Source organism: Chanodichthys erythropterus, chromosome 4 (assembly GCF_024489055.1).
Source record: "Chanodichthys erythropterus isolate Z2021 chromosome 4, ASM2448905v1, whole genome shotgun sequence".
Classification (NCBI taxonomy): domain Eukaryota; kingdom Metazoa; phylum Chordata; class Actinopteri; order Cypriniformes; family Xenocyprididae; genus Chanodichthys; species Chanodichthys erythropterus.
The window spans coordinates 28,843,768-28,863,205 of NC_090224.1; the positions used below are offsets into that span (position 1 = coordinate 28,843,768).

At 42.3% G+C, this 19,438-nt stretch overlaps 1 protein-coding gene across 3 annotated transcripts in view; it reads right to left on the reverse strand.

The window, feature by feature from the left end:
- traf3ip2a (TRAF3 interacting protein 2a) overlaps positions 1-18,931 on the reverse strand; it is a 132,672-nt gene extending 113,741 nt beyond the window's left edge. For all 3 annotated transcript variants that reach the window (XM_067384677.1, XM_067384678.1, XM_067384676.1), the window contains exons 1-2: positions 18,878-18,931; positions 18,532-18,585 (exon numbers count right to left, since the gene is read on the reverse strand). In XM_067384677.1, the coding sequence (XP_067240778.1) occupies positions 18,532-18,547 (16 nt within the window). In that variant the 5' untranslated portion in view covers positions 18,548-18,585; positions 18,878-18,931. The remainder of the gene's footprint in view (positions 1-18,531; positions 18,586-18,877) is intronic.
- Between the last annotated feature and the right edge of the window lie 507 nt (positions 18,932-19,438).

A 19,438-nucleotide genomic window follows, 5' to 3' on the forward strand; every position in this document is an offset into this window, starting at 1 on the left:
AAGGATCGACGAGTACCTCAGTGCTTAGCAGCAAGGGCTGACTCTACTGGTAGTTTAAAAACCCGCTGTCAGTTCCAACTCCAGATAGTACCTTAGGCAGGTCCAGGTACCTCTGGCAACGGTGGAGCAGCCCAGATAGCGCTCCAGGCCACCGGAAGCGCCTGAGAGTTCCTCTGGCATCGTGGGACTATATATATACATATTTATATATGTGCATTCTACTACTGCCATTATTCTATTACTGTATGGTGTAATCACTTAAGTGCATTAATCTACTGATATAACCAAAGCTTGTGAATCAGTTGAAATGTGAAGAAGTATCCCCCTAAAAGAAGGTTTTAGGTAGGGAGATGGGATCTTTTACTCCTCTCTAGACAAACAAAGGGGGAAGATGTTTGGTCTCATTCTCCTCTGGAGTGTGTCCCCATGGGAAGGTCACTTGGTAGAAAAAGATGGGTGACTGTTCTTGGTCACTAAGAAAGAAGAAGGAAACAGGCTGACCTATGAGGACATGCTCTGGGATAAGGGCATAGAGGTGGGGCTAAAGAGAGCCCCAAAGGGGTTATGTGTTTGGAAAATTCATTGATTATTAACGTATTACCAGTAGAGAATAGCTTGTATGAACAACACTGGAAAGCACCGGGTTTTCTGCACAGAGAGCATCAAGCGTAAATGAAATATAAGTGTATTCAATGCAAATTACAATAGTAAGTTATGGAAAGTACCAAAGAAACCATTAAAACATGCTTTTTTAAAAAATATAGCGGCTGGCGATCCGCCACCATTAAAACCAAAGCTAGGGGGTATTCATAGATAATGGTGGCAAAACGCCAGGGTGGAGCAAAAAGAAAAAGATAGCTCATTGGCTCTGTAACGATAAGAAAAACATATAAAACGAGCTGATTAACGCTGTTTAGATCAGATGCGATGCCTGATGAGAAGCTGACATCTCACTTTGTTGCCTGGCAATAAAGAATATCTTTTGGAGACCTGGAACTTCGGACTCTGAGAGCTTTTTTGAGAAGGAACAGAATCATCTTAGAACACTGCAGACTGGCCACAACAACGACAGCCAGAGAAACACTAATGTTAAAAGTCAAAGTCAAGAGCCCAACTAAAGCAAACACTTTCCACCATGATGGTGACATCAAACTTTATTATTTTCAACAGTATCTCCAGTTTAATAAATACAAATAAATGTATGGTCCATTGTTGCAACTGAGTAAAAAATGCTTGAGAAATGTAAGGCAGTTTCTACATAATGTGAACAAGATTTTTAACATGACTGAACTAAGTACTCAGTTTGTAAAACTGAATTACCAATCCTCAAGATTTCTAAGTACTCTGTACTGTGTGGTAGCTAAACCCAACAGTTTAATTAAGCTTTCTAAGTAAACTCAACTAATTACATTTTACAGTGAATACTCAAGATTTCTAAGTACTCTGTACTGTGTGGTAGCTAGTTTTATCAATTCAAAATGATGAGTTAACTTACTTGCTAAATTTAAGGCAATCGGTTTCCTTAAGCTTTTTAAGTAAACCCAACAGTTTAATTAAAGGGATAGTTCACCTAAAAATGAAAATTTTATGTTTATCTGCTTACCCCCAGGGCATCCAAGATGTAGGTGACTTTTTTTCTTCAGTCGAACGCAAATTATGATTTTTAACTGCAACCGCTGCCGTCTGTCAGTCAAATAATAGCAGTAGATGGGAACTTCAACTATAACAGTAAATAAAACTTGCTTAGACAAATCAAAATTAAACCTGCGGCTCGTGACGACACATTAATGTCCTAAGACACGAAACGATCGGTTTGTGCGAGAAACCGAACATTATTTATATAATTTTTACCTCTAATACACCACTATGTCCAACTTCGTTCATCTTCCTGTTAGTGAGGTCAAAAAATGCGTTGTAATGACGGAAGTGATGTCTCGCCCATATACTTCAATGAGCGCAAGACATCACTTCCGTTGTCAGAGCGGAAGCTGAACGAAGTTGGACATAGTGGTGTATTAGAGGTAAAAAATGATATAAATACTGTTCGGTTTCTCGCACAAACTGATCGTTTCGTGTATTAGGACATCAATGTGCCGTCATGAGCTGCAGGGTTTAATTTGGATTTGTCTATGGAACTTTTTTCGACTCTTATTGTTCAAGTTCCCAATTACTGCTATTATTTGACTGACAGATGGCAGCGGTTGCAGTTAAAAATCATAATTTGCGTTCGACTGAAGAAAAAAAGTCATCTACATCTTGGATGCCCTGGGGGTAAGCAGATAAACATCAAATTTTCATTTTTGGGTGAACAATCCCTTTAAGCTTTCTAAGTAAACTAATTACAGTTTACAATCTATCTATCTATCTATCTATCTATCTATCTATCTATCTATCTGTCTATCTGTCTATCTATCTATCTATCTATCGTTCTAAAGTTTGAAAACATTACTATTTTTATTGTTTTTGAACAAAGTCTGTTATGCTCATTAAGGCTGCATTTATTTCATAATAAATACAGAAAAAACTAGAATATTGTGAAATATTATTACAATTTTAAAATTATGTTTTTCTATTTTAATATACTTTAAAATATATATTTTTTCCTGTGATCAAACCTGAATTTTCAGTATCATTACTCCAGTCTTCAGTGTCACATGATCTTTCAGAAATCATTCTAATATGCTGATTTGATACTCAGTTATTATCAATGTTGAAAACAGTTGTGTTGCTTATATTACAAGATGTAATATAAGTCTAAGGTGTCCCCTGAATGTGTCTGTGAAGTTTCAGCTCAAAATACCCCAAAGATTTTTTTTAATTAATTTTTTAACTGTCTATTTTGGGGCATCATTAACTATTCACAGATTCAGGCTGCGGCCCCTTTAAATGGCGCGCTCCCTGCCCCAAGCTCGCGACTCTATAATACAGTGCATTTACAAAGTTCACAGAGCTAATATAATCCTCAAATGGATCTTTACAAGATGTTCGTCATGCATACTGCATGTATGCGTTGGATCATGTGAGTATAGTATTTATTTGGATGTTTACATTTGATTCTGAATGAGTTTGATAATGCTCCATGGCTAAAGCTAACATTACACACTGTTGGAGAGATTTATAAAGAATGAAGATGTGTTTATGCATTATACAGACTGCAAGTGTTTAAAAATGAAAATAGTGATGACTCTCTTGTCTCCGTGAATACAGTAAGAAACAATGTAACTTTAACCACATTTAACAGTACATTAGCAAAATGCTAACAAAACATCTGTAAAGACAATTTACAAATATCACTAAAAATATCATGTAATCATGGATCATGTCAGTTATTATTGCTCCATCTGCCATTTTTCGCTATTGCCCTTGCTTGCTTACCTAGTCTGATGATTCAGCTGTGCACAGATCCAGACGTTAATACTGCCTGCCCTTGTGTAATGCCTTGAACATGGGCTGGCATATGCAAATATTGGGGGCGTACATATTAATGATCCCGACTGTTACGTAACAGTTGGTGTTATGTTGAGATTTGTCTGTTTTTCAGAGGTCTTTTAAACAAATGAGATTTATACAAGAAGGAGGAAACAATGGTGTTTGAGACTCACTGTATGTCATTTCCATGTACTGAACTCTTGTTATTCAACTATGCCAAGGTAAATTCAATTTTTGATTCTAGGGCACCTTTAATATTTTCAGGATTCATTGATGAATAAAAGGTTAAAAAGAACAGCATAAATATAATATCTATATCAATATAAATCTTTTCTAACAATATAAATTTTTACTATCACTTTTTATCAATTTAACACATCCGTGTTAAATAAAAGTATTAATTTCTTTCAAAAAAAAAAAGAAAGAAGAAAGAAACAAAATTACTGATCCCTTTTGAATGGTAGTGTATATTGTTACAAAAGATTTCTATTTTAAATAAATGCTGATAATTAACTTTTTGCTCATCAAAGAATCCTGAAAAAGTATCTGTTACAACAGAGATGGCGCGGAGGCAGATGTAAAAGCAAATAAAGTATCTTTATTGATATCAGCAGAGAAATGGGTGAGTATATGGCAATTACTGAAGTTGAAGAGATGATAGAATGGTAATACTGTCCTTTTGTTGATTGTAGGAAGAGTCAGGATGAACACGCTGGAGACTGAAAACAGGGAACACTCACACACAGTTGGAGAAGCACACGAGGAATACTGGAGACACTGGAGACGATGGAAACAGGTAAGTAGCAAGTTGGAGTCCTTGAGGTAAGTACACATGTAGCTGTGGTACGAACGAGACCGGACAGTGACTGTGTGTGAGTGTGGGGTTTTTGAGGAGGTGGTGATTAGTGCTGACGATGTGCAGGTGGCGGTGATTAGTACTCCGGTGATTGAGTGCGTGGGTATTGGAGGGAGGTGGAACCTGACATGTCTGTGACGGTACCCCCCCTCCCACGACCCGCTCCTGAGGGCCGAGGACCCCAACGTCGTGGTGGTCGTCCTCTTGGGCTTGAGGCAGGTCTGTCCGGGTGGCTGGCGTGGAATGCTTGTAGAAGATTGGGATCAAGGATATCGTTTCTAGGGACCCATGAGCGCTCCTCGGGGCCGTAGCCCTCCCAGTCGACTAGATATTCCAGAAGACCACCAAGACGCCGGGAGTCTAGTATCTCGTGAACCTCGTATGCCGCTCCGTCGTCCAGGATGAGTGGAAGGGGGGGCTCGGCGGCTGCCACGTCAGGTTCTGTGGAGGGAGAAACAGAAGGGTGGTGAGGTTTTAGCAGCGAGACATGAAAGGTTGGATGAATTTTGTATTGAAGTGGAAGTTGCAAACGATACGTGACGGGGTTGATCTGTCTGGTGATGGTGAATGGGCCAATGAAGCGAGGACTCAGCTTCTTGCAGGGCAGACGCAGCCTGATGTCCTTGGTTGACAGCCAGACCTTCTGCCCCGGCTGATAGGATGGGGCGTTGGAGCGCTGAAGGTCAGCTGTCATCCTGCGTCTGCGCAGGGCCCTCTGCAGTTAGTGGTGAGCCGAGTCCCATACCCTCTCGCTCTCCCGGAACCAGTAGTCGACTGAAGGAACGTTGGAGGGTTCCCCGTCCCAGGGGAACAGTGGGGGTTGGTAGCCGAGTACGCACTTAAAGGGTGTTAGTCCAGTGGAAGGCTGTCAGAGGGAGTTTTGTGTGTACTCGGCCCAACCCAGATACTGGTTCCAGGAGTCCTGGTGGCCGTGACAGAAGGTACGCAGGAAGCGGCCGATCTCCTGGACCTTCGTTCTGTCTGCCCGTTCTTCTGAGGATGGTATCCTGATGACAGACTGACGGTCACACCCAGGAGGGACAAGAAGGCCTTCCAGAAACGGGAAATGAATTGGGGCCCCTCTGTCTGATACGATGTCTTCGGGGATTCCATAATATCGAAAGATGTGGTTAAACATGAGTTCTGCTGTGGTTAGGGTGGTAGGTAGACCTTTCAGGGGGATTAGACGGCAGGCCTTGGAGAAGCGGTCTACTACTACGAGGACACAGGTGTGGCCGTCTGATGCTGGGAGATCCGTAATGAAATCCACTCCCAGGTGTGACCACGGTCGCTCAGGAACGGGCAGAGGATTGAGCTTGCTGGCTGGCAGATGACGAGGGCTCTTGGAGATGGCGCACTCCCTGCAGCCCTGCACGTACCTTCTGACATCCCTTGCCATGTTGGGCCACCAGAAGCGCTCTTTAAGCAGCGAGAGGGTCTCGTTGACCCCCGGGTGGCCAGTGCCAAGTAACGAGTGAGCTGCGTGAACAAGTGGTGTGCGTCGTGTCCCGGTGATGTACTGGAGACCTTGGGGACAACCCGGTGGAGTGTAGGAGGAGGCATTGGAGGAGGGCAAAGTTTCTTCTGACCACTGGATAGGACTCACGAAGATAGACTTTGGAAGGATGGTCTCAGGAGTTTCATTCTTCTCATCTGGAGCGTGGAGACAAGATAAGGCGTCCGCCTTAATATTCTTGGAGCCTGGACGATAGGAGATTGTAAAGTCGAATCTGGAGAAAAACATGGCCCAGCGAGCTTGACGGGGATTTGAGGTATTCCAAGTTCTTATGGTCGGTTAGTACTTGAAAAGGGTGATTGGAGGATTGGAGGGAGTCAGAGCAAGCTTGACGGCCAGGAGCTCGCGGTCACTGATGTCGTAGTTGACCTCCGCCGGGTTGAGCTTGTGGGAGAAGAAGGCACATGGATGGAGTCTACTTGGTTGCCCCTGCTGCTGTGAAAGTACCGCTCCCACTCCTGTGGTGGATGAATGGCAGGTCAGGGTCAGGGTGGACGAGGAGGGGAGCGGCGGTGAAGGCACTCTTGAGGGCTTCGAAGGCGTTGGTGGCATCTTCGGACCAGGACAGAGACTTGGGCTGATGACGAAGGAGGTTGGTGAGTGGATTGACGATGGAGCTATAGTTCTTGATAAAACCTAGGAAACGTTGGAGTTCTTTGATGGTTGTGGGAATGGGCCAGGATTTGACGGCTTCTACCTTCCCCTCATCCACCCAGATGCCACTGCGATCTATGAAGTATCCCAGGAAGTGGACTGAGGGTTGGTGAAAGGAGCACTTTTCTGCCTTGAGGAATAGAAGGAATTGCCATAAGCGTTGGAGGACCTCCGCAACGTGGTGGCGATGTTCGGCCAGGCTCCGGGAGTAGATGAGGATGTCGTCTATGTACACCAGTACAAACTTGTGGAGGAACTCCCGGAGCACCTCATGAATGAAATCCTGGAATACGGATTACGCCCCGTTGACCAGACCATAGGGCATGACCAGATATTCGTAATGGCCGGTGGGCGTGACGAAGGCGGTCTTCCATTTGTCCCCCTCGCGTATCTGGATGAGGTTGTATGCGCTGCGGAGGTCCAGCTTTGTGAACACAGTGGCACCACGGAGATGTTCCAGGGCCGCTGGGACGAGGGGAAGTGGATACCAGAACTTGACAGTAATTTTGTTTAGAGAGCGATAGTCGATGCAGGGCCGCAAGCCTCCGTCCTCTTTTGCCACGAAGAAGAAGCTTGAAGCAGCAGGGGAAGTAGACGGGCGGATGTATCCTTGGTTAAGGGCCTCTTCAATATATTCCTCCATGGCCTTCTCCTCCGGCACTGACAGGGGGTAGATCCTTCCCCTAGGCACTGGCTCACCCGGTAACAGATCGATGGCACAGTCCCATGGCCGGTGTGGAGGTAGCTTGGAGGCTCGTTGCAGGCAGAAGACGTCACTGAAGGGGGCGTAACAGGATGGGATGTCCACGGAGCGTTTCTCTATGGGGCTTTCAATGGAGGTAGTGCAGATGGAGATCTTCTTGGAATGTGGAGGTTTGAGAATTGGAGACTTGGAGAAACAATTGGAGAAGCATTGTTCGCCCCACTTCAGGATCTCGCCCGTGCGCCAGGAGATGCTGGGGCTGTGCTGATCGAGCCATGGGCGCCCTAGAACCACGTCAGCGGTGGAATGCTCCAGAACCAGCTTATTGGATGTCCTCGACGTGTAGAATTCCCACACGGAGCTGAAGGGGTCCCACACAGCGGCTGATCCTTTTACGGCTCAGGGGTTTGCCAGTGATGGAGTGGACTTGATAGATGGTCGGAGAGGGCGAGGTTTTGAGTTTGAGTTGTCGACAGAGGGAGCCTGAGATGAAGTTTCCTTCTGACCCTGAATCGAGGAGCGCCACCACTGGAACAGATACATTAACAGCAGTAAGGTTTACCACATTAGTGAGTGGTTTCATCTTCTTAATGGAGGGAATGATGGCACTCACCATTGGTCGAGGAGGACGGATTGGGCATGCAGAGATTACATGCCCAGGAGCACCACAATACCGGCACAGATTCATGGTCAGCCTTCTTTGACATTCGGAGAGTGAGAGACGTGAATTATCCACTTGCATGGGCTCGCTGGCTGATTCTGGGGAGCTGACAGGTTTGGAAACGACAGAGGAGGATGTTGGGAAGTGCCTGGCCCTGGTGCTCTTCGAGACACGACTGCATACGAGTGCCTACGCGGATGGCGAGTTGGATAAAGCGTTCAAGGCTGATGGAATCCTCGTATGCAGCGAGATGCAACCGCACTCTGGGTTCCAACCCCTGATGAAACAAGGTGATGAGGGCTTGTTCATTCCATCAACTGCAAGCGGCTAGCGTTCTGAACTGCGAGGCATAATCAGTCACAGATTTGGATCCTTGTTTTAAATTATAGAGTTTCTCACCGATAGATGAATTAGCTAGGGGTTTTCCAAAGACCTCGATCGGGTGGTGCTGGAACAGTTCACCACTCGGCTTCCGAAGAAGACCGCCGAGTGGGTCCAGTGCCACCGGCCCACGTCGCTGGATTCGGCCATCCAATTGGCGGAGGACCACTTGGTGGCGTGCCCAGGGGTCGGCGAACCCCTGCCATCTGTCTCTCTCTCTCCCTCTCTTCCTCTTCTCTCTCTCTCCAGTCCCTCTACCTAGGTCCCGTCCACCCGGCCCGCCTCGTGTTCCGCCCCGGGGGCGGGGTGGAACGGATTATCGGCCGTTCGTGTCGCGAGTTATCCGTTGGTGTCAGTCAGGATTGTATTTAGGGGACAGGAGCATAGTGTGGAGGTGGCAGTTAATCCGCACCTCCGGCACCCGATAATTTTGGGGACGAATCGGCCCGCATTTAATAAATTATTGGGACATTTATGTTCGGGTGCCTCTTGGAGTAGATGCTCGCGGGGAAAGGAAGTGCGAGTGCAGGCGGGGGAGACTGATCGGGGACCAGTGGTGACTGCCTCAGGGGAACAGAGCGGAATCGGGAGACTGATTCTCTCGGACCGTGATGATTTTCCCCTGGAGCAGTCTCACGATGACACGCTGAAAAATGCGTTTGAGAGGGTCAGCACGATCGACGGTCAGCCTCTCCAGCCTGGACGACCACTGACTTATCCCTATTTTGCGATTATTAAAGATAGGTTGTATCGAGTGACCCAAGACACTCAGTCAAAAGAAGATACAACCCAGTTATTAGTACCAAAGAGCCGCAGGGAAATGCTTTTCCATGAGTCGAGCTCCCCCTCATAAAGTCTCGCCGCCCTTCACAACCTCCCAGGCAAGACTTCAGGAATGTTTTGCAAAAAAGTCCTGACAGTCTTGCGCCCACCCCTCGGGACGGGGCGGGTAGTACATCTAAAACCCGCTCCTTCTCGACATCTCCACATAAACTCTCCTTCCCCGCCACCTCTGGTGTTTCGGGGGGCAGCGGTTTCCAGCTAAATGTTAGGTGTTCTGTTAACTCCTGTACAGGATGCGGAACAGGATGCGGAACACCTAACATTCCTTTAAAAGGAAGTGTCAAAATTAGTGCCCATTTCAGAGTTTCAGCGTTGAAACTACTGTCAGGGATTTCCGCGTGGGTACTAAAGACAGTAAAATTTGGATACAGAATCAAATTTTTTCATCGTCCTCTGCGTTTCAACGCCGTGGTCTCCACTACCGTGAAGCCTGGGCAAGCGATGTTACTGTCACAAGAGCTGCAAACTCTTCTGGAGAAAGGGGCCATATAATGTGTTCCCCCTCTACAGAGAGAGAGAGTCAGGTTATTACAGCTAATACTTCCTAGTTCACAAAAAGTATGGGGGGGCTGCGTCCAATCTTAGATCTTCGAGGCTTGAACCGTTCAGTCAAAGCTCTCAAGTTCAAGATGTTAACCGTGAAGATGATCATGTCGCAAATCCAACAGCGCGGTTTGTCACGATCGATCTTTCGATGTGATCGATCTTTCACATCGAAATATTGCCACAGCACAGGAGGTTCTTGAGGTTCGCTTTCGGGGGTGAAGCTTACCAATATCAGGTTCTTCCATTCAGCTTAGCCCTACCACCCCTGCACACCCAGCCAACATAGCATGGTGGGGCCCAGATGGGTGTCACCTGGGCAGCCTAACTGGGGCCCAGACATTTTTGTCCACGGTTTCCATGTAGGCCCCACATGGATTAGCCCAGATGAACTGAACACTGCTCAGTGTGCACACTACAGGATGTTAAATGTAACACAGAAACATACTGGAGTTAATGAGATAATTAGGTGATAGTGAGCAGAATCACCGAAGGACAGAGAAACAACAAGAACTACGACTTCAGCCACAGCCTTCAATGAAATCAACTGAAGATAAAAGACATTAAACCTCTCAAGATCTGATTAAACATCTCCACAAACAGCATTACCAGCTTAATTTATTACTAACCAGACTGACTTTATTTCTGACATTCATCTACAAAAGTTGTTATTGAGAATTACCAGAGGTTTAGATGTTGATGATTTGTTGAAAATAAGTTTGGTTTGATGTCACCGTGATCGAGGTCAGCGCTTACTTCAGTTAGGCAGTTTGACTCTTGACTGTTTTAGTAACAATGTTTTTCTGGCTGTTCTTGCTGTTTATTATGGCAAGAAAAGCAAGTGACAATATATTTAGCTGTTGTCAGCTGTTCAATGATATAATGATAATTGTCATCGTGTTATGGCTTAGCTCACTGAGCTTTATATGATAAAAAGTTATTAATTTTGTACTGGATCTCCTCCAAAACAACAAAAAAAAAAAGAGCAGAAGAAGAAATCTGAAAAATACAATGTACATTAAATCCCTTAAAATACCTGCAAAATTTATTCACACACAGACATCAAGAATCAGCGTATGATTCTCAACAATGGTGACATGCTTCATGCTGCAATATATTCTGGGTGCCTCATACAAAACTCATCCATGGCTCCCAGAATGCATTGCAGCATGAAACATGTCACCATTGTTGAGAATCATACGCTGATTCTTGGTGTCTGTGTAAGTCAATCTTAAAGGAGCATTGAATTGTTTAGGGAATAATATATTTTTCAAACTTTCTGATTAAAACATTTCTATGGTTGTAATTCAAGAAAGGATTCAGCACAAAGTTAATCACATTTCACTCACAAAAAGCTCAGTCATTAAATCAGTGAATTAAGCCACTAAATAACTACATTTTTATCATTTAGCAGCTGACTACATTGTCTCTTATTTTTCTTGCCATAACAAACAGTAAGAGCAGTCAGAGAAATATTAAAACAGTTAAGAGTCAAACTGCCTAACTGAAGTAAGCGCTGACCTCGATCACGGTGACATCAAACCAAATGTATTTTCAACAAATCATCAACATCTAAACCTCTGGTAAATCTCAATAACAACTTTTGTAGATGAATGTCAGAAATAAAGTGAATCTGGTTAGTAATAAATGAAGCTGGTAATGTGTTAGTGGAGATGTTTAATCAGATCTTCAGAGATTTAATGTCTTTTATCTTCAGTTGATTTCATCGAAGGCCGTTGGCTGAAGTCGTAGTTTTTGTTGTTTCTCTGTCCTTCAGTGATTCTGCTCGTTATCACCTAATTATCTCATTAACTCCAGCATGTTTCTGTGTTACATTTAACAGCCTGTAGTGTGCACACTGAGCAGTGTTCAGTTCATCTGGGCTAATCCATGTGGGGCCTACATGGAAACCGTGGACAAAAATGTCTGGGCCTCAGTTAGGCTGCCCAGGTGACACCCATCTGGGCCCCACCATGCTGTGTTGGCTGGGCAAACTGCATGGATGCAGCACTGGCTCCGTAGCGACTCCAGGGCATTTTCATTTTGAATTACATAGACGACCTGCTAATACTAGCACTAGTCATGAGAGATGCCGTTAAAACACAGAGATGTTGTTTTAGCTCATCTAGTTTCTCTAGGGTTGAGACTCAACAAGAAGAAAAGCATTCTCTGTGGCACCCAGAGAATGACATATTTGGGATTCATTTGGGATTTGACCACGATGCGGGCAAAATTGTTTCCAGCTCGAGTTGAAACCATTCTACACACCCTGAAAAATGTCAGGCTAGGCCAAGATCGTACTGTTCTACAGTTTCAAAAAATGTTAGGTGTCATGGCATCAGTGTCCTCGGTGATCCCTATGGGCCTGCTGCATATGAGACCGTTTCAGTTGTGGCTCAAAGCCAAAGGGGTTTCATCCAAGGGCCAAACCCCTAAGGCAAGTAAGGGTTACGCGTCGTGGGCTTCGTAATCTATCTATGTGGCTCAGACCCCGGTTCCTTACCTTGGGTCCCACTCTAGGGGCACCATGTCGTCGCAGATTGCTAATGACAGATGCCTAACTGACGGGCTGGGGAGCGGTCTTAAGTGGCCATCCAGCCCAAGGGGAATGGGAGGGCCATCAGCTCATCCGGCACATCAACTGCCTAGAGCTGATGGCTGTATTTCTGGCCCTGAAATACTTTCTCCAGCAGCTGAGAGGCTGTCATGTCCTAGTGCAGGTCTGCATTTGCGCCATCTGAACAAGATAGCATGACAGATCTTCCTCTGGGCCCAGGACAAATTCCTGTCACTGAGGGCAGTGTATATTCCTGGGAACCAGAATGTGGAAGCGGATTTACTGTCCAGACAGAAACTACAGAGCGGGGAATGGAAACTTCACCCCGACGTAGTGAAACAGATATGGCTGAGATTCTGAGAAGCGGAGGTGGACCTCTTCGCCTCTCAACAGACAGCGCAATGTCCCCTTTACTTCTCTCTGAGTCACCCAGCCCCCCTTGGTCTGGATGCGATGGCACATACATGGTCTTCGTTGCACCTGTATGCCTTTCCTCCAGTTGCTCTGCTCCCAGAAGTTCTAGCCAGAGTTCGTCAACAAGGGACTTGACTCTTATTGATAGCACTGCTTTGGCCGAACAGAATATGGTTCTCTGAGATAATATCTCTCCTTGACAGCTCGCCTTGGGCGATACCGGAGAGGAGGGACCTTCTGTCTCAGGTGCAGGGGACAATATTTCATCCCTGGCCAGAGATGTGGAACCTTCATGTTTAGCCCCTGAGTGGAACCAACTGAGGGATACAGGGCTTTCACCTGACGTTATTGAGACCATTTTGAGTGCTAGGGCTCCCTCCACTAGATCAAGTTATGCCAACAAATGGGGTGTCTTTGCAAGTTGGTGTACTGCACACAATGCAGATCCATTAAGCTGCCAAATTGCCACAGTTCTGGATTTTTTGCAAGAGAAATTATCAACAGGCACATGCCGCGCCACTCAGGGTTTATGTGGCCGCTCTTTCGGCTTGCGATGCTCTGACTGACGGGGTGCCTTTGGGCAAGCATGTCCTGCTCTCTCACTTCGTTCGAGGAGCCAGGCAGCTTAAGCCTCCTTCTAGAACCAGGATCCCTTCATGGGACCTAGCAATAGTCCTGGAGGGCCTGGTTGAAACCCCCTTTGAACCGTTAGAGTCACTTTCTGACAAGCTGTTAAAATGTTTTTTCTCATGGCTATAACTTCTCTAAAAAGAATTGGGGATTTGCAGGCTCTGTCCATTGTGCCATCCTGTTTAGACTTTGCCCCAGGAATGGTGAAAACTATTTTGCATCCTCATCCTGACTATTTGCCGAAGGTACCTATCTCGACCTTGCATCCAGCCACTCTCGAAGCCTTCTGCCCTCTGCCGTTCACAACGCCGGAGCAGGAGAGACTTCATAGACTGTATCCAGTCCATGCTCTTCAGACCTACGTCCACCGCACTAGCCACACTGTAAACCCTAATGCTCAAAATACTTAATTCGTTTGAGTAGGACAAACTTAAATTAAACAAATTAGTTCAGTTAAATTAACAGTTATGAGTATTTAAAACTTTCTTTTACTTTTGAGTTCACAGCACTGACATATTTCAAGTAAACTAAACTGTTTTAGTTGCAGCAGATTTCTAATTCCCAGCATGCTTTGCATCAGACTGTCTAAATGTTGAAATAAAGTGTTATTTTGTGTGTTTTTGCATAAAATTAACATAGGGAGACATAAGTTAGTGTTTAATGTTGTGTTATGTTGGGATTGACAGGGGGTTCTGTTATGTTAGTTTTGTAGGGTTACCATTCTGGTGAAGAGTAGACCGTGTGGTTAGGTTGAGGATGGGCTGCAAAACTTTTAAGACCACATATACTGTATGTTGTTTGATTATATACATGCAAGTATATATTGACAGTCTCTTTGATAATTATAATAGCATGTGTTTTTTGCTAACTAACATTTAACCAAGACTTGAATGTGATGTTTATGTAAATTAACTATATGTACTTGAGTAGGGCGAGGCTGAGAACTGTGGGAGCGAAGGAATGCCAGTGATGTGATTGTTAATGAGAGACACCTGTGCACCACACTAGCATTGCTCCACTTCCATGGCTCTCGGCCCCGCCCCACTTGTCACAAAAAAATTAAGTTCTACTAACTTAAAAAAAATAAGTTAGTTAACTTAAATGTTTTGAGGTAATAAGTTTCCTCAAATGTTTTGAGTATTCTGAACTTATTGAGTTTTACAGTGCAGTGGCATAAGTCAGAGCAACTGTTTGTTTGTCATGGCAGCCATAACAAGGGTGCAGGCGCCATGAAACAGACCTTATCACATTGGGTGAGAGATGCTATTGCCCTTGCCTATGAGGTGCGTGGTCACACTTCGCCAACAGGTATCAGGGCTCATTCCACCAGGGAGGTTGCCTCTTTTAGAGCTTTGGCAGGGGGTGCTCCCTTGCAACGTGTTTGTGATGCGGCAGGTTGGTCCTCACCACACACATTCATAAGGTTTTATAGTTTGGATGTTCATGTTACTCCGGGCTCTCACGTCCTTGAGTCAACAACGCAAACTAGTGTCTGAGACTCTCTGTGATACTCTTCACAGCCAGGGGGCAGAGGTGGAGATTCCAGGGGTCAGAAAGTAAAAGTCCTGCCATATTTTTATTCCACCCACTGAAGCATTAATGAGATAATTAGGTGATAAATTGAGAGCTGATTGAGCATTATTGAAGACACCTGATGATAACAAGCAGAATCACCAAAGGAGAAAATCACAATATTTAAGTTACCATCATCGAGGTCAGGGTTTGTTTTAGTTGAGCTCTTGATCCTTGACTTTTTAATATTAGATTTTGTTTGGGCAGTTTTAATTCCATTAAAACCAAACAGACAAGCAAAGTTAAAAGATGATCAGGTGTTGTTGGTTATGTTTTTACATAAACATTATTTGATCTGAATCAATGAACTCATTTAGAGCCCAATCTCTGAGTTAGTTTTACATTATTGATTACAGCAGCACTGTGATTCTGCAGAAGATCAGCTTATACAATACAGAATTTTTTTTTTTTTAAAGTTGTCCTTATCACAAAAAAAAAAAAAACTATTTTAGGCACACACAGACATCAAGTATCAGCCTGTGAATCTCAACAACGGTGACAAGCAACATATTCTGATAAACAGATCAACTCTGAACATTAGAAAACAAGTTACTAAAAGTCACAGAAAAACAGCAACAATTTAATAGTGAGAATAAATGAAATTACTAAGACAATTAAGCTCATAATTTATTCATGCAGCAATGCATGATGGGAGCCATGGATGAATTTTGATTGGTGGCTCCCAGAATGCACTGCAACATGCTTTATGATGGCCACCACTGTTGAGATTCACAGGATGATTCTTGATGTCTGTGTGTTTAAATGAGCTCTGCTTTTTTTTTTTTTAAATCAGAACTCTTAAAAAAAATTTATTGTAAAAGCTGAGCTTGTGCTGTAGAATCACAGTTCTGCTGTAATCAATAATGTAAATCTAACTCAGAGATTGGGCTCTAAATGAGTTCAGTGATTCAAATCAAATAATGTTTATGTAAAAACATAACCAACAACACCTGATTATCTTTTAACTTTGCTTGTCTGCTTGGTTTTAATGCAGTTAAAACTGCCCAAACAAAATGTAACATTAAAAAGTCAAGGATCAAGAGCTCAACTAAAACAAACCCTGACCTCGATGATGGTAACTTAAAAATTGTGATTTTCTCCTTTGGTGATTCTGCTTTTTATCATCAGGTGTCTTCAATAATGGGCAATCATCACTCAATTAATCACTTAATTATCTCATTAATGCTTCAGTGGGTGGAATGAAAATATGGCAGGACTTTTACTTTCTGACCCCTGGAATCTCCACCTCTGGTGTACTGTATGACCTACATAAGGCTTACTGCCTATAAGCATCAGGATTGGGCAAAAATACATCAAAATGTATTTTAAAATAAAATATCAAATACCTTCATTTTAAGTGTATCAAAATAAACTACTGTATTTTTGTGTTTTAAAAATACTAAAAAATACTTTTACAAGGGAGCATGAAATTCAGTTAGCCTATTTGATCTATCCCTTCACCATTACACTGACTCAGTTGATTAAATAAACAATGTTTGATAGCTTTTCTCTGCCTGAGTCATGCATTAAATCTGAAATATGCCACCAGTTAAAGGCACAATATGTACAGTAGGATTTTTGATTAAAATATCCAAAAAACACTAGAACAATGCTATATATTTTATGGACCTGTGTACTTACATTATCCCAAATGTTTCCAAGAATGTTTAAATCCAGAGAAATAAGCAATTTTAACCAGGACACGGGCTGTGTCCGTGCGTCACCTATCAATGACATCATACCAGTGTTACCCTCGATTTCTGGTTTTATTTTGTAGAAACCATGGAAACACCAAAGACGCTTTATATTCCTCATCTGCCTAATAAAACATATTATATGTAATATATTATATGTTTTATTAGACAGATGAGGAACTGTTTGGATTCATTAATCGACAGAAAACTAATCATGTTATACAGCTTCTTGTTTAAATTGTTTTTCTCGTTTTCTTGATTTACCGCAAGTACCATGTTTTACCATGACTAATATCGATCTAGCTTACTGCAGTGTGCAACAAGTGTCTCATTGCAGCCGCTGAGCGAACGCAGAGTAGCATTATAACAACTTTCATCACATATGTATCTAATATGATAGACAGCGCTGCATTACCCCACATACACTAGACCGGCGACTATAGCATAATAAAAGTTCCACTGCTCTCTCGACGCGTTCGTCTCTCTCGACGCATTTGTCTCTCTTTAGCAATTACTCCAGCGGTCTCGTTCAGCTCCAACATCACTTGGCCCTGCTCTGCTTCATACTACAGTAACGTTAATACTCTCATCCATAAACATGATTTCTGAGTCCCATCCCAATTCTTTTCCACTGTCTGTAGACGTAAATACAACACATCCCATGATTCCACAAAAACAAAGATAAGCCACCGAATAAGCGACCTCTAGTGGCGAAAATGTACATATTGTGGCTTTAACAGATCAAATATTCCCATATCCCTGTGATCTCCCAGATGAAGGTTCGTTTTATAGTAACCCACAGTTTAATGTTTAACTGTTTGCAAATGACTCATAATTGTATCCTAATTTAGTTATTTGGTGTTGGTAACGAAGGGCCTTCTTTGCATCAACAACACTGACTCAATGACAAACAAGTCATTCATAAGAAGACAACTTATGGCACCTGTATTCATAGCACTAATTAATCATTTGATTGTTAATCATAAATATAGGGGGCTGCTGCTTGGTATAATAATTTTCAAGAACATTATGTAAATTGGTAAACTATTTAGCCTAGGCTATTAAAACAAACACCAAAACTTAAGATCTGTTCTGAACTCAACAAGTCTGGGCAAACTATTGAGTAAGCACCAATCAGAGGCCACATTTTTATGATGTCATCATGTAGACTTCTTACAAAGTATTTTACAGTATTTTAAAACTACAAAAATACAAAACACTAAGAAAGTATTTTGATACAAAATACAAAGCCATTTTAATCAACCCTATCAAATACAAATTACAAAATAATATTTTGTATTTGAAATACGTATTTGAAATACATGTATCATAAATACTGCCCATACCTGATAAGCATGATTTACAGTGTATTAATAAATGGCTTTGATTTTGTTGTTAGAGTTAATTTCTTGCACTATGAACAATAAGTGATTATGAATAAGTGAATAAGCTTTGATCAAATGTGTTTGATTTGTTTATTGTTTATTGATTTTTTTTTAAATGTGTTTGATCCTGACCTTTGCTTGTACACTTCTCAACTGGTTTTAGTGTTGCGGTAATTGTTATTTGGCAGGCAGAGTGGTCATTTTTTAAATCACTGAAGGAAGGAATCTTATAGTATGGACTCATGGTTCTACAGTTACTAAATGTTACAAAAGATTAGCGACACTCCTGTTTGGTACTGTTACGGGTCGGCATAAATTCCACTGTAAAATATAGCCTAATAAATATAACCAAAATCAATTGAGAAACATGTATACATGTATGTATACAGGTCTGATTAACTGAAATGAATGTTTTTCATAAAGAAAATTAAGAACAATTAAAAACCATAATGTGTTTTAATGTTTTATTTTGAAAGTTTAACATTTGTTTGTAATTCTCAATATGCTCAGTTTTGATTCATATAATTTAATTCACATATTCCTGTAAAATAGGATTTCTTTGTGTAAAATATTTTATTGTTGTTTTGGGGTGAAATATTCTGGAAGGCTTGGTGATGATTCATTCTTTGTAATGTGATACAGTATGCTGCTGGAATGAATACTGCAAAATAAAGCTTTCCAAAACAGATTTACCTTGAGAAGATTCCATTGCTTTTCTCCCGTTTTCTTGAATTAAGACTGTGATATCTATTGGATAAAAAATAACACAAAATCATACAACACCGTTCAGATAATTAGATGAATCCAAACATGGCGCTATAAATAAAAAGTAGCTAATTTAGCCTATTCATGAAGCCTCGTATGAGGCCAGAGTTGAAAACTGACCTCTCTTTATGAAACAATCCCAATCATCAAAGTACATACAGTAGAACCTACTTTAAAGTTCAAGGCAACATTTTATTTTAAAATAGATCAAAAGTTTTATGTTCAAACATATGCATCAACTCATTTAATGATTACAGGTTCGTCGGTTTCTTACCTGTTTAGAGCCTGTACACGTCTCTTCCTGAACAGCGTCACACCTGCTTTCGGTTCATTCAGGAAATGTTCACTTCTATGCAAATTAGGGGAAGTCTACATTCTCTTTATGCAAATATTGCGGAGCGAAAAGTCTGGCCATCCAAATTGGAACAACGGGATGATCTGAAATCCAACGCATAAACTAGGCAGGATTTCACCTTTCACCAGAAGCGTGTGCACTATAGCCTATTATGAAAGAACTACTCATAAAACATTGAATAGCCTAGTTGATAGTCAAATGGCTGAGAAAAAATGAACTATCGAAAATAGACGTTATGAGTAAATTCTCCATAAATGTAAATGAATGAAGACAAAACATGAAAAATTAATACAATTAATAATAATAATAATAATAATAATAATAATAATAATAATAATAATAATAATAATAATAATAATAAATAACTGAGATATCCGCAATTCGCTGCGTACCAATTCGCTTACCGTGCCCAAAATGTAGGGGAGAGCGGAGCACAACCGTAAACTTAGCCTAAGTAGTAATTTTTTTTTTCCACATTAA